Source organism: Notolepis coatsorum (assembly GCF_963971535.1).
Source record: "Notolepis coatsorum genome assembly, chromosome: 6".
NCBI classification, from domain to species: domain Eukaryota; kingdom Metazoa; phylum Chordata; class Actinopteri; order Aulopiformes; family Paralepididae; genus Notolepis; species Notolepis coatsorum.
The window spans coordinates 180,137,958-180,151,394 of record NC_140170.1 but is presented as its reverse complement, the minus strand read 5'-3'; the positions used below and the strand labels follow the sequence as shown (position 1 = coordinate 180,151,394).

The 13,437-nt window shown below is 43.3% G+C and overlaps 3 protein-coding genes across 3 annotated transcripts; 1 reads left to right on the top strand and 2 right to left on the bottom strand.

Moving 5' to 3' along the window:
* Positions 1-3,574: 3,574 nt before the first annotated feature.
* Positions 3,575-3,949, bottom strand: LOC311231031 (histone H2B-like; the record flags this gene model as incomplete). Its single annotated transcript, XM_084317500.1, has 1 exon — positions 3,575-3,949. The coding sequence occupies one exon, from the start codon at positions 3,947-3,949 to the stop codon at positions 3,575-3,577; it is 375 nt and encodes a 124-aa protein (XP_084173626.1).
* Positions 3,950-9,472: 5,523 nt separating this feature from the next.
* Positions 9,473-9,856, bottom strand: LOC311231026 (histone H2A; the record flags this gene model as incomplete). Its single annotated transcript, XM_084317495.1, has 1 exon — positions 9,473-9,856. The coding sequence occupies one exon, from the start codon at positions 9,854-9,856 to the stop codon at positions 9,473-9,475; it is 384 nt and encodes a 127-aa protein (XP_084173621.1).
* A 333-nt stretch (positions 9,857-10,189) lies between these two features.
* On the top strand, positions 10,190-10,600 carry LOC311231008 (histone H3.2; the record flags this gene model as incomplete). Its single annotated transcript, XM_084317474.1, has 1 exon — positions 10,190-10,600. One exon carries the CDS (start codon positions 10,190-10,192, stop codon positions 10,598-10,600), a length of 411 nt encoding a protein of 136 aa, XP_084173600.1.
* Between the last annotated feature and the right edge of the window lie 2,837 nt (positions 10,601-13,437).

Genomic DNA, 13,437 nt, shown 5'->3' with positions numbered 1-13,437 from the left:
AAACAAGGCATCTGGTGTCATGCTTTTGGTTATAAACTTGTACTTTCTCAGTGCTGGTAAACACAGTCATTGCTGGCGTCGGCATGATATGTGTTACCTCGTCTTCTGTGGAAGATTACCACTTCTGTGGAAGGCTTTATGTAGCTCATGATGAATTAAATCTACAGTTACTTTTATGAAGATACAAAAAAAAAAAAATTGGGAGAGACTCGCCTATTATTGTCAAACTGCTGTGTGCTGCCGATTAAAGCCCAGACGGAATGGTTAACAATCAAAAAAATCTGTTTCAATTACATGTCAATAGTAATAATAGGCACAAGTTAGTTAGTAATAAAGCATACGATACGAGTCATAATAATAACAGCTGGCGCAACAGGGGGAATAAAACGTGTCACGTTGTGACCATAGTCATCCCAACGGTGCTAATGCAGTCATTGCGCGTAATTACGCATGCACATTATGACTACATTTCAATATGTTTCCAATTGATAGGACTCAGTTGGTTGTTGCAAAGGGTATTTTGCACTGTTGTGAAGTATGGTAGTCTGTCTGCTACATGTTATATTGTCCTCTCTGGTAAACAAGAATACCCTGAAGACTCTGGCAGGAGCACTCATTCAAGGGTACTACGACTATGCTTGCACCTCACGGTACCAAAGCACCTCAAAGGCGCTAAAAACAAGATTACAAATATCACAAAACAAACTGGTCAGACTACTACTTGACCTTACTCCTAGAACCCACCTCAACCCTGCCCACTTTGACTACCTAGGATGGCTTAGGGGCATTTTTTTTCTGTTCTCACTCACCCCTTTTGGGATGCGAAACGGCGCTGATTCGTTTTAAGCGTTCGTTCGTGTCAAGCGTTTTCAATATAACCCACCCCCTTTCCTCACAAATGGAACTAGTGTTGTGGAGTCCGCTTTGACCGTTTTCCAGGGTTAGCAGCTATCGCTAGTTAGCTTAGCCCTAATGGATACCTTGGTTAGCAGCTATCGTTAGTTAGCTTAGCCCTAATGGATACCTTGGTTAGCAGCTATCGCTAGTTAGCTTAGCCCTAATGGATACCTTGGTTAGCAGCTATCGCTAGTTAGCTTAGCCCTAATGGATACCTTGGTTAGCAGCTATCGTTAGCTGCTGCTAACGATAGCTCATTGCTCGTGTCAATTAAATTGCATGTTATTAAATGTCCGCGCTGGTCTGTCTAATGAAATTACAACCGCAACATTGTATCGCACTGTACAGCCCTGGTTGTAGGCTAATGTTTTACTATTTTTTGTATCCAATTTGTATGGATTAATTTAGGAGTGAAATCACCACTCGCAAGCTTGCCCCCAGATATTATTTTAAACTTGCACGGACCAAATTAGGGCGCAATTTGCGATCATCTCATCGCAGTGTACAGCCCTGTACGGGAGGCTGCAATTCTAAACTGGCCACCGTAAATGGCCAAACCCCCCCCACCCCCTCCTAATAGACAGTCTCCTCCCCTCCGTATATATTATCTCCCCACCGTATGTATATCTCTCTCCCACCCCCTCCTACAGTCTCCTCCCCACCGTATGTATATTTCTCTCCCACCCACCCACCCCCTCCTAATGTACAGTCTCCTCCCCATGATATGTATATACTGTCCGGATCTATGGGTAACAGTACTGTATATTTGCATATCATATATGTCACAAATGTAACAGTACTATGTACCTGTATGTCCATATGCCATAAATGTCATGTATGTTGTGTAATGTCATAAATGTCACTATGAATTGAAAATGGGGGACCCTGATGTAAACAAGACAAACGTCTTTCTCTGGTCTGCATCCCCTTAACAATTGTATGTATTGAGCCGTACTGTATTGTACCCATTCTGCAATCTGTTAAATAAAGTTTTCATTTATTAACTATTTCACTTGAGGATGCTGCAATGTAAAAGTTATACACAGAGTGGTACAGAGGTAGACGAGTTGCAGGTGTGTAAAAACTGGTAGGGAGGGGTTGGGGGGGGGGGGACCACTGTACAACTGTACAAGCAAAACTGTACATTGGGATATTGACAACCATACTAGGTAATTTACATTGGAGGGGGTTGGGGGAACACTATAAACAAGCAAAACTGTACATTGGAATATTGACAAAACCATACTAGGTAAATTACTGTACATTGGAGAGGGTTGGGTTAGGACATTTACAGGGGTGTAAATTCTAAGACATGTCTGGTTCATGAGTTCCTCGTGGCAGCTGGGTTCACATGGTTGCACTTATTCAATTTATCTATCCCATTGGTTTGCCCCAGATTCTTGTCTGGGGTCCATTTTGGTTGGTCTGCAATTGCTTTCCCGGTTTCCAAAATGGTTGATCAGTGTGGTCTGGTACTGTCCATGGTGCTGAAATAGCGACATTTAGATTCACAGTGCCTAGTACAAGTAGTTCAAGTTTCAAGTTTGCTTTTATTTGCCATGTATAAAGTGCATGTACATTACAGTGAAATGCTTGGTTCTTTACGAGCCCCTGAGAATGTGCTTCAAGCAGTAAAATAAAAAGTAAGTAAAAGAGGAATAAAGACCCAACACTATACTGTACCATTCATATCATGGTTTTAAAATGGACTATACCATGTTATTAATGGTTATTAAGGGCAGATTCAGAGCACCTTGTGAAACATAAAAGCAACTATTGAGCATGGTGTGGTGTATCAGTGAATGTGTTGAAGTCCAAACCACAGGGGATGCCTGATGAGCAGAGTAACCTTTCAGCCAGATGTGGAGGCTGTGTATCCTGCTAAACATGGAGGGAGAGGGGACCGGAGAAGATCAGTATTGCTGAGGGTTACTTATGAAGTCAGATTTTAGACTTCTGATTGCTGGAGTTTGATGATGTCAGATGTCAACAATAACGTTATAAAAGGTTACTGTTATTATTGTAATAATGTATTTAACATACAAGGTTGTAAATTGTACAGAAATATACAGAGCTCATTATGATCAAATAATGAATATTATTTGCACATGTCTGTTGGAAATCATATCATAGGATGTGTGTTTGGCTATGGGGTAGTTAGTTAATCTGTTTCATTATAATTATATATGAGCCTGGAATGTATTATTTTTGGAATAGCATTTCCACTTTGAAAATGCTAAACTAAACAGTATCCATGTGCATTATAAAGACCAATAATGTATTATTGATCAGGGTTCTAATAAGGCAGGTGATATATTATTTTACAGTATAAACGTGATGTACAAGCTAGAAGTCTATCCAATCTAGCTACTTGTCAACAACCTAAAATCACAGGATTTTGACTAGTAAATATAATTTGCAACTTAATAGCCATCCAAACTATGATTACAGTTGTAAGTAATTTATTATTCAATAATTAAATATATAAAATGTCATCTCCCGACAGACACTCCTACCATAAAACTGTGCAAATAAAATGTAGGACATTTTGCAATACCCGGCACTCAACCACTTTGATGAACAGCGCGATCATCATGATAATAGGAATAACTCTCTCAGGACAGAGTGGGTGGCTCTTAAAAGAGCCTTTGGGTTAATCTTCAGTGAACAGGGTAGTTTACTTGGAGCTAGTGTACTTGGTCACAGCCTTGGTTCCCTCAGACACAGCGTGCTTCGCCAGCTCACCGGGCAGCAGCAGACGCACAGCGGTCTGGATCTCCCTGGAGGTGATGGTGCGACGCTTGTTGTAGAGAGCCAGGCGCGAGGCTTCGCCAGCGATGCGCTCGAAGATGTCGTTAACGAAGGAGTTCATGATCCCCATGGCCTTGGAGGAAACGCCGGTGTCGGGATGAACCTGCTTCAGGACTTTGTAAATGTAGATGGCATAACTCTCCTTCCTGGACTTTCTGCGCTTCTTACCTCCCTTGGCAGCGGTCTTGGTGACGGCTTTCTTGGAGCCCTTCTTGGGCGCTGGCTTGGCTGGTTCAGGCATGTTCGACGGCTTATCAGACTCGAATGGTGACGGCCGCTTATGGTTTCCTGCCTTATTTATAGGAGGTTGATGCAAATAGTGCTGCGTGGCTTCTACGATACGATTGGTCGGGCGTGGCGCACGTGTGTAAAGCTAATAGAACATGCATTTCTCTCAGCATGGTTAAAAAGGAAATTATAAGAAAGTGTACACATTGACAATATTTTGGTTTATTATTTGGCAGTGCTGTGAAAAGTATTGAGCAAAAGTACAAACCACTAATAGAATAGTACTCTGCAGGGACGTGCACAGGACTTTAGAAAGGCAGGTGCCCGATATCATAAAAGGGCCTGCGCGCGCGAGCGCGATTTTTGGGGTTAATACAAGTCTATCATGGTACATTCAGTTTCACCGATAGATGCCAACAGCTGCGGGAGAGAGAGAGAGAGAGAGAGAGAGAGAGAGAGAGAGAGAGAGAGAGAGAGAGAGAGAGAGAGAGAGAGAGAGAGAGAGAGACCGCATTAATTAACTACCTTGTTTAGTTGAAACGTGGTCCAGGACTTGATGAAGTATTATGTCCACTGTCACAGACTGTTGTCTTGATGTATATCCACTGTCCTCCAGACTGCATCCAGCCAAATAGCTTATTGTTAGCACTGTAGCTTTGTTGTTGTCAAACAACACAGGACATTCACGAAGTCAAAAACTAATAGAGCTTGCCGATTGGTGCTAAGAACAGCAGGGCGGGTGCAAGCCGTGTGACGTAATTGGCAGACTCGACTGTTAATCAAAATGATTCTGTTTTCCGTCAGAATGAATGAATGAGAACTTTATTAACAGATTGCAGAATGGGTACAATACAGTACAGGAGGATGAAGACCAGAAAAAGACTTTCGGATTTTTTACATAAGGGTCCTCCATTTTCAATTCATCAAAACATTTAGAGACATACAAATATAACGCCCAGCCCTAGCACCAAGTATGAAATGTAATTTTCACCACTAGATGTCACCAAAACTACATAATGTCCATTTAATAACACAATATGTAGCCTGCCTGCAATTAAGCCCATGTAAAATGTTAAATACATGTAGGCCTAACAATAAACAAAGTAGCCATAGATAGCTTAGCTGTGTATTCTGTAGCTGTGAGTGATATACAAGTATGTTTGTTTTCTTGGTTATCTTTTGTGTCACCTGTTTCCAAAATGAGCTTATTCAGATTTATCATAATAATGAGGGTTAGGAATTGGAAGACATGCAATTCAGCTGCAATTTTAAAAGAGAAACAAAACACTGGCTTTTTTTTAAAGCTTTTTATTGTTGAATAAAATAACATTGAACAGTGAAACATTGAAGATGGAAAAGAAAATACTGAGAAAATGTCTTTTTTAAGTTTGTAAATACAATTATTATTATTGCTTGCTTGTTTCCTGTATTGCTAGCTTGTGTCCTCTCTTTCTGTACCTTCTTCCTCCCTTACAGCAGCAACCTTCTGGGGGCCATGTCCCTGTAGATGTCAATCACCTCGTTGTGATTGATGGGGATGTCTTTCTCGATAGCAAGGAGGAGGAGATCAGAGAGCCTCTCTTCTGTGCATAGACTTCTGAGTGTTGATTTGACCAGTTTGAGCTTGGAGAAGGACCTCTCCACTGTTGCTGTGGACACTGGAATGGTGGCATATGTTCTTATCATTTCCACCAGTGTTGGAAAGATGTCATGTCCGCTGTTGTCTCTGAGAGTTGTTAGCATCCCCTTTACTGTGAGTGTTTTTGGGAAAGAAGCGTGGAAAACCCTGAGCTCTGTTTTCAGCTTCTCCTCTTCTCCTCCATAGAATGCACACAGAGTGTGAACAGCCTCAGCAGAGTCAGGACCCATGGCATCTTTACCTGCCCAGTTGCTGGCCTTCGTCAAACTGTGGAGTGCATTTAGGATCTTGTTCGACTGTGTCTCCCCATCCCCCCTAAACCTCCTGTGTAGTTCCTGAGAGAGGACATCAAGGAATGGGTAGAAGAGCTTGACTCTGTAGTAGTCTTCCACTGTTGTGAAGGCGTGACTCTCTGTGGCTGCTGTGGAGCTTTGTTTGTACCTGGCAGGCCCCTTTCTCTGTCTTTGTTGTCCTGGGGGGACTATGGGGATGCTGATTCCAGCAGCTTCTGCCTTCTCTGTGGCACTCTTGTACAGTTTGGCAAACTGTTTTTCTGTCCTCAGGTTGGTCAGGGTATCCACCACTCCAGAAACAATGTGATAAGCCGTCGACAAGTCAATACCTTGATTCTGGAGTGCATCGGAAGCATGTGCAGTGACCTGAAAAATCGGCGTGGCAATCTCCAGGCAAAGGAAGAACTCGAAGTCAACGGCTTTAATGTACATCTTTGCATCCCCAGCAGAAGTATCTGGAGGCTCTTGGTCGGTGATATCAGTGAGGGCCTTCACCACAGCATCCATGACTTTGTTGAGGGCCTTCAGGGCTCTCTCCCTGCATGCCCAGCGTGTGTCCGAGAGCTTCTGAAGTTGAATCACACGTTCTCCAGGGTGCAGGTCCTCTTGGCATTTTATAAATGCTGTATGTCGTTTTGTGGAGGAAGTGAAGAACACATAGAGCTTCTCCACAAGGTTGAAGAAGGTGATAAAGTGCAGGCTTGATTTTGCACTTTCAACAAGCACTAGATTAAGGCAGTGGGCGTGGCAATGAACATACAGAGCCATGGCATTGTGCTGCAGTATTCTACTTTGCAGTCCTTTGTACTGCCCACTCATGTTGGCTGCGCCGTCGTAGCCTTGACCACGCATGTTTTCTATTTCTAGGTCATTGCTCTGTAACAAGTCCAGGACTGTTTTCTCCATCTCCTCACCTGTTGTTCTGGACACGTTACAGACCTGGAGGAAGCGCTCCTTGACATCCATTTCAAACACATAACGAACAACAAAGGATACCTGCTCACAGTGAGACACATCAGTTGTTTCATCTACAAGTATTGAGTAGATGTTTGCCTCCTTCATCTCATTATTTTAAACTCAGAATGTACAGCTGCTGAAATAAACATTTTACCAATTAATAATTTATTGCATTATTATAATAATAATACATTATTATTGTTATTATTATTATTATTATTATTATTGCTATTGTTATTGAGAGAGAGAGAGAGAGAGAGAGAGAGAGAGAGAGAGAGAGAGAGAGAGAGAGAGAGAGAGAGAGAGAGAGAGAGAGAGAGAGAGAGAGAGAGAGATGCGGATTTTCCTGCACTAGCAGCAGGGAGGGAGGGACTGGGGAGGGCTGATCTGCCGACGTGTTTCAGGAAAATATACAGTGCACTGCAAACCCGACATTTTATTTTGTTGGGCAAATACCTTACCTGATGTGTACTCTTGCTTTGTTTTAGTTGAAATAGTAACTGTAAAAAAAGAGGTCTCGACTCGAGTGTGAGGGCACTGTGAGCTCAACAACAGCTGGATATCAATTTCCTGTTCAGTGCACTGCTGGCCCTGCGCGGTCTCATTGATCATCCCCACCCACGTGCTATGCCTATGCGTAATAGGTCCTTCAAGGCTGGAAGGACCTATTATTTACGAGAGGGGTGGCATTTCTCTCTCTTTCTTTACCTAATATTTAGATTCTATCGTGACATCTTTCATTTGGAAGGGCAGGGCAGTATATATATATGTGCAACAGTAAAAAAAAAAAAAAAAAAAAAGGGTGGCATAAAAAGGGCACTTTCTAATGAGAAATGAAAAAGGCAGGTGCCCGGGCACCCCTTCACCCCTATGTATGCACGTGCCTGGTACTCTGTTAAAAGTCCTCAATTTAAAGTACTTCTTATTGAAATAGTTTCTTAATTCCATGTGGAACCAGGACATACATCCCCCCCAAAAAATAAACAGGATATAAGGAGCCAAACAAGGCAATTATGGTAGAAGCAAAACTCTCCACATAAATATTCTATATGGAATTCCAAAAAAATTATACAAAAACTACAGCTAGTTTCAATATCAACCTTATAGCTAGAAAAACAGCTTCAGGCAGCATTGCTGCATTCTTTTGAATGACTGATTTAGTCCAGAACTCCAGTCCTGTTTTGTAGTTCTGTTAGAATTTCATAGCTGTGGTTTGGGGCAATACCAATGGAGAAAGTGAGTCATTCTTATACATGAAGTACTTCAAATTGGGCAAACTTCTAGTCAGTTATGTGTGTACCATATCCCTCACCTATACTCTGAAAAGTTATACCACTCATCAGTATGACTTAATACATAGTGTCTTTATAGTATACCTGTAACTATATACTCCAGTTTAATCACTTTATCGATTCCTATTGCACTTTTACATTTGTACTGTTTATACGCCAACTTATTTTCTTTGTACTGTATAACGACAATGGATTTAAATGCGTTAAATGCACCGTCCTCTCGACACCTGTCATTCTGTTTTAGGGATGAACTGACTGAACTAGTATTACTGTCAAATGACCGTCTATATGGATTAGTCTTATTTTGACGTTATTCTAGTTTCATAAAGAATAATTATGTGTAGAAAAGCTGTGAAGGGTAATTTCACATCCCCTCCTCCTCCACCTTCCCTCCTCCACCTCCTCCTCCTCCTCCTTCCCTCCTCCTCCTCCTTCCCTCCTCATCTCCCACCTCATCCTCCTCCACCTCCTCCACCTCCTCCTCCTTCACCTCCTCCTTCCCTCCTCCTCTCCCACCTCCACCTCCTCCTTCCCTCCTCTCCCACCTCCTCCTCTCCCACCTCCTCCTCCTCCTCCACCTCCTCCTCCTCCTCCTCCTCCTCCTTCCATCCTCCTCCTCCCCCCCCTCCTCTATTTGTGAGGTCAGGATTTCTGTTTAAATGTGAAGGGTAATTTCACATTCTTAATCCTCTGGGCCCCACAACAGGGTTGATCGTGAAGTCATGTTATCCTTCTCTCAAAAACTGTTAAAACACTATCCATTCATTATATTCAGAGCAGGCCAGATAACGCTTGCATCCAAGGCCGCAGCGAGCCCTCCTCAAAAGCCCATTCCATTTGACTCCCTAAATGACCATATAAAGCCAACCCAATCAGAGACGAGCAAGGCGTCTCTATTCCACTGTGTTAAAACACATGACACTTTGCTTTTTGTCACTTTCACTCTGACAGACCTGTGAATATGCACTCTGACAGACTGAAAGTCCGTCCGTATGGGCGTACTGTATTATTTTCTTTTCCAATAAACCTGTATTGTATTCATTTAACGTGAGTAATCCGGCTGTCTCTTTCTGCTCCTGTTTGATTATTTCAGAATGCCTAATTCGCAGTGTGACACTGTTTTAGGCTGCTGGATGTCCGTGGAGAACCTGGTGGTTTGCACTCTGATTTAAGGCCAATCTCTTGTCTCTGTATTTCATTTAACCATCCCTGGAGACGTCAAAAATCCACAACAAAGCTTAGCTTCTACAATAATGACAAATTACAGTATAGGATGCAGAGTCATTGCCTTCTCGGTAATATGTGGGTGGCTCTGAAAAGAGCCTTTGTGGAGTTTGTCGAAGAGGCTAAATAATTTACTTCTTGGCAGCCTTCTCGGTCTTCTTAGGCAGAAGGACAGCCTGGATGTTGGGCAGCACACCACCCTGAGCGATGGTCACTCCTCCCAGCAGTTTGTTGAGCTCCTCATCGTTACGCACGGCCAGCTGCAGATGGCGGGGGATGATACGACTCTTCTTGTTGTCACGGGCAGCGTTTCCAGCCAACTCCAGGATCTCAGCGGTCAGATATTCCAGCACAGCGGCCAGATAAACCGGGGCACCGGCTCCAACACGATGAGCATAGTTGCCTTTACGCAGCAGTCTGTGGACACGACCCACGGGGAACTGAAGCCCGGCACGAGAGGAGCGAGTCTTGGCCTTAGCTCTGGCCTTTCCTCCGGTCTTGCCTCTTCCAGACATGTTTATGGTTGTCTTTAGTTAAACGAATTTGAAAATGAATGCAGCGAGTTGGAGAGGCGCCTTTTATCTTCAGGCTTGTGTTTTCTCACCCAATCAGGAAAGACGTTTTGTTGGCGGTTTTTCCAAAAGACCAGTCCTCCAATAACCTCGTTCCCAGTTGTATCTCCGTGAAGTCCTCCAATAACCCTGTGAGGTGTAGGCGGAGTAACGACCTCACAGAGAGGAGACCAATCAGAAACTACTGCGCCTCCTCGTTAGTAATATAAGGCCAGAGTTTCTACACAGCAGCGTATTATTCTTGTTGAAGTGAAGACTGAAACATAGTTTCTCATAATGGCCAGAACTAAGCAGACCGCACGTAAGTCCACCGGTGGCAAAGCCCCAAGGAAGCAGCTCGCCACCAAGGCTGCCCGTAAGAGCGCACCCGCTACCGGCGGCGTGAAGAAACCTCATCGTTACAGGCCCGGTACCGTGGCGCTGAGAGAGATCCGTCGTTACCAGAAGTCCACCGAGTTGTTGATCCGCAAGCTGCCTTTCCAGCGCCTGGTCAGAGAAATCGCCCAGGACTTCAAGACCGACCTGCGCTTCCAGAGCTCTGCTGTCATGGCTCTTCAGGAGGCCAGTGAGGCTTACCTGGTCGGCCTGTTTGAGGACACCAACCTGTGCGCCATCCACGCCAAGAGGGTGACCATCATGCCCAAAGACATCCAGCTGGCCCGCCGCATCCGTGGAGAGCGCGCTTAGATCGGCTTTTGTTTTCCTACATTCATAACCCAAAGGCTCTTTTAAGAGCCAACACCGTTATCATGAAAAGTACATTCCATTAACTCATTATTTCAATATGCCAGTTTTACTCAAATCATCACAATTCTGATAATACAAATATTTAGACTAGCATTTCCTGTTGGCTAAAGCGGAACAGATTGCAAATTGCCATATAACATTTATTGATCCCTTTGGGGATATTAGTTATCATAGCAGGGGAGGTACATGTAGTATAATACCTACAGGTCACAGAATTATATTACAGTGGAGAAGTAACCATTTAATAAAAAGGCAGTGTAAACAATATACAATGTAATTAACTCTGGATATGGGCAACAAGGTTGTCCTCGTAGTAGGTTCGTCCGGGAACATGCTGCCTCATTTTGAGAAGTATCTTAGAAATGTGGGAACATAGGCCCTACATTTTGAGTGAAAAGAAAATCTGGGGCTGTGGGACTGTTACAAAGGGTCAGATTAAACCGAATATATATATTTATTGCCTGAGATCCCATGTATAATATTTGTATGTTGTTTGATATCCCCTGTATATTCCTTGTACAATATGCACTGAATGCCCCTTTAGTCTACAGGACAGACCATAATATTCATTCCCCTATTGGAAGCGATCCCCCGGCGCCAGGTACCGAGTAAAGCCTTACCCCCTCGAGCTGACTTGAAAGCTACCGCCTCGGACTTGTCTTAACATGCCCGCTTTCGCCCACGGCTACGAGACCGAGAGGCGACAGAAATGAGATAGGTACTATTTGTTCACGGTACATATATATATGGCGCAAGAAATGTAGAACCCCCCTTGCAGTTCCTCTTCAGTTCGCCTTCAGTTCAGTCTGGTTCAGTTACCAAGTAAAGCCTTACCCACTACGTAACGTGCGGTATAGCAGGGCTCGTATCGCCCAAGATAGAACCGTGTTATCCTAATACCTTTGTTCAAGGTACCGTTCGCTATTTACTAGTAAAAGCCTTCATTACGAGTCAACGACCACGTGAAGGGAGTAATTGTGCGTCTATACAGAGCACTTATAGCCGCGTGCAAATAGGAGAGACCAACGTCAAGTTCAACTCTGAACCACCGCGCACTACCGCGCAACACGGAGGATTTACCCCGCCAGCAGAGCCACTTTTCCGGCAAGGATTATTCTTCAGTGCTTTGACTGTGGCGGCTGGAGCAGAACCGTCTGCCCCGCTGCTGCTGTGGGAACTACACATCTACCGTGAGGACCTCCACTCGAGCCCGTCTCTGCCGGAGCAGAGACTCCCCGGCTCTCACCTACACAGCGCGCATCCTGGGACCAGGCTGCCTATCCCCGCCGCTCCAGGGGTGACATCACCCCCGTGAACCATTGACTTGCCTAGAGCTTCGCCTCCCTCTGCTGGCTTACAACCGGTAGTACCCCTATCCCAGAAGATCCATAGATCTAATTACTTAATATCCATTATTGATTTACATGCACATTCTATTTGCCTTATAAGCGCAATTGACCAAAGTATATACTGTAAACAATCCCTTTTTTGTAATAAATATTGTAAACTAGTATTCTGTGTGGAAAACCCTGTTATTGTGCGAGTGTCGTCATCTAGAATACCTTTGTACGGTGTTGGCCAGTAATGTACAAGTCGGTAGTGATTCAATGATATCAGTACTTGATTAATACAGTCAGGGAATTGTACCCCTCAGTTACAGGGACCATAGGGCTGACCCCCATGATGCAACACATTACATTGACCTCGATAGGGAAATTCAAAGTTTTACAGTCGAGTAAAGTAGTTTGAATATGGTCATCTGTGTCTTGTGTGTTAATTACAGCTCAATGAAATAAGGTAGCAGTCCATAAGGCGACGTATTGCTATATTTTCATTTATATTTCATGGTGCTGTAATTAACAAGGATTTTCTCTCACTGGCAGATATACTGGGAGGAATTAGCTCTCGGAGTCAATACATTTCCATCTGTACGAGGTGCTTAATTTATGTCATATGAACTTTGCTATTTTGCCCATATTTTACTTTAGGAGCAACAATGTAACCGCACAGGTTCATACACTGAGACAATAGGACATTCTTTATTGGTATTTATAATTCAAGATGACAAACTGGTTTTCAACTCAATGTTGCAACAATCAACAACAGCTCAAAAGTAACCCATGACCATGCACCCATATCCAATCATACATTATAACTCAGAGTTAAGATGCACTCCAATTATAATAGGGTCCAGCTGCATCCCCGGAGAATCCGCTCACTGGTAACTTCAGCCAGCCACAGGATGCGCACTGATTGGCAGAAAGTACGGAAGTATCTCGAAGTACATCTGTGCTGAGGTGCGGTTGTAGAGAGTGATTGATTGAAAACTTTATTAACAGATTGCAGAATGGGTATTTTTTAGCATGGTGTTATTCACCGTCAAAGATGACATAAAAAAAATAGAATTGATATTCTCCTTTGGTTCATTACAATCAGTGATGCCACAGATTACTTGTAAAATGCCACAACATAAGAATGACATTTTTTTTTCTCTCTACCAAATCCATTCTGAGACTGAATCAATGAATGAATCAATGAATGAATGAAAACTTTATTTAACAGATTGCAGAATGGGTACAATACAGCACGGCTCAATACACACAATTGTTAAGGGATGCAGACCAGAGAAAGACTTTTGTCTTGTTTACATAAGGGTCCCCCATTTTCAATTCATGACATTTATGACATACACAACATACTGATATGTATCATGACATAGATACACAGTAGTTAAATTTATGACATACAAGATATGCAAATACTGTTAAACAGAGATC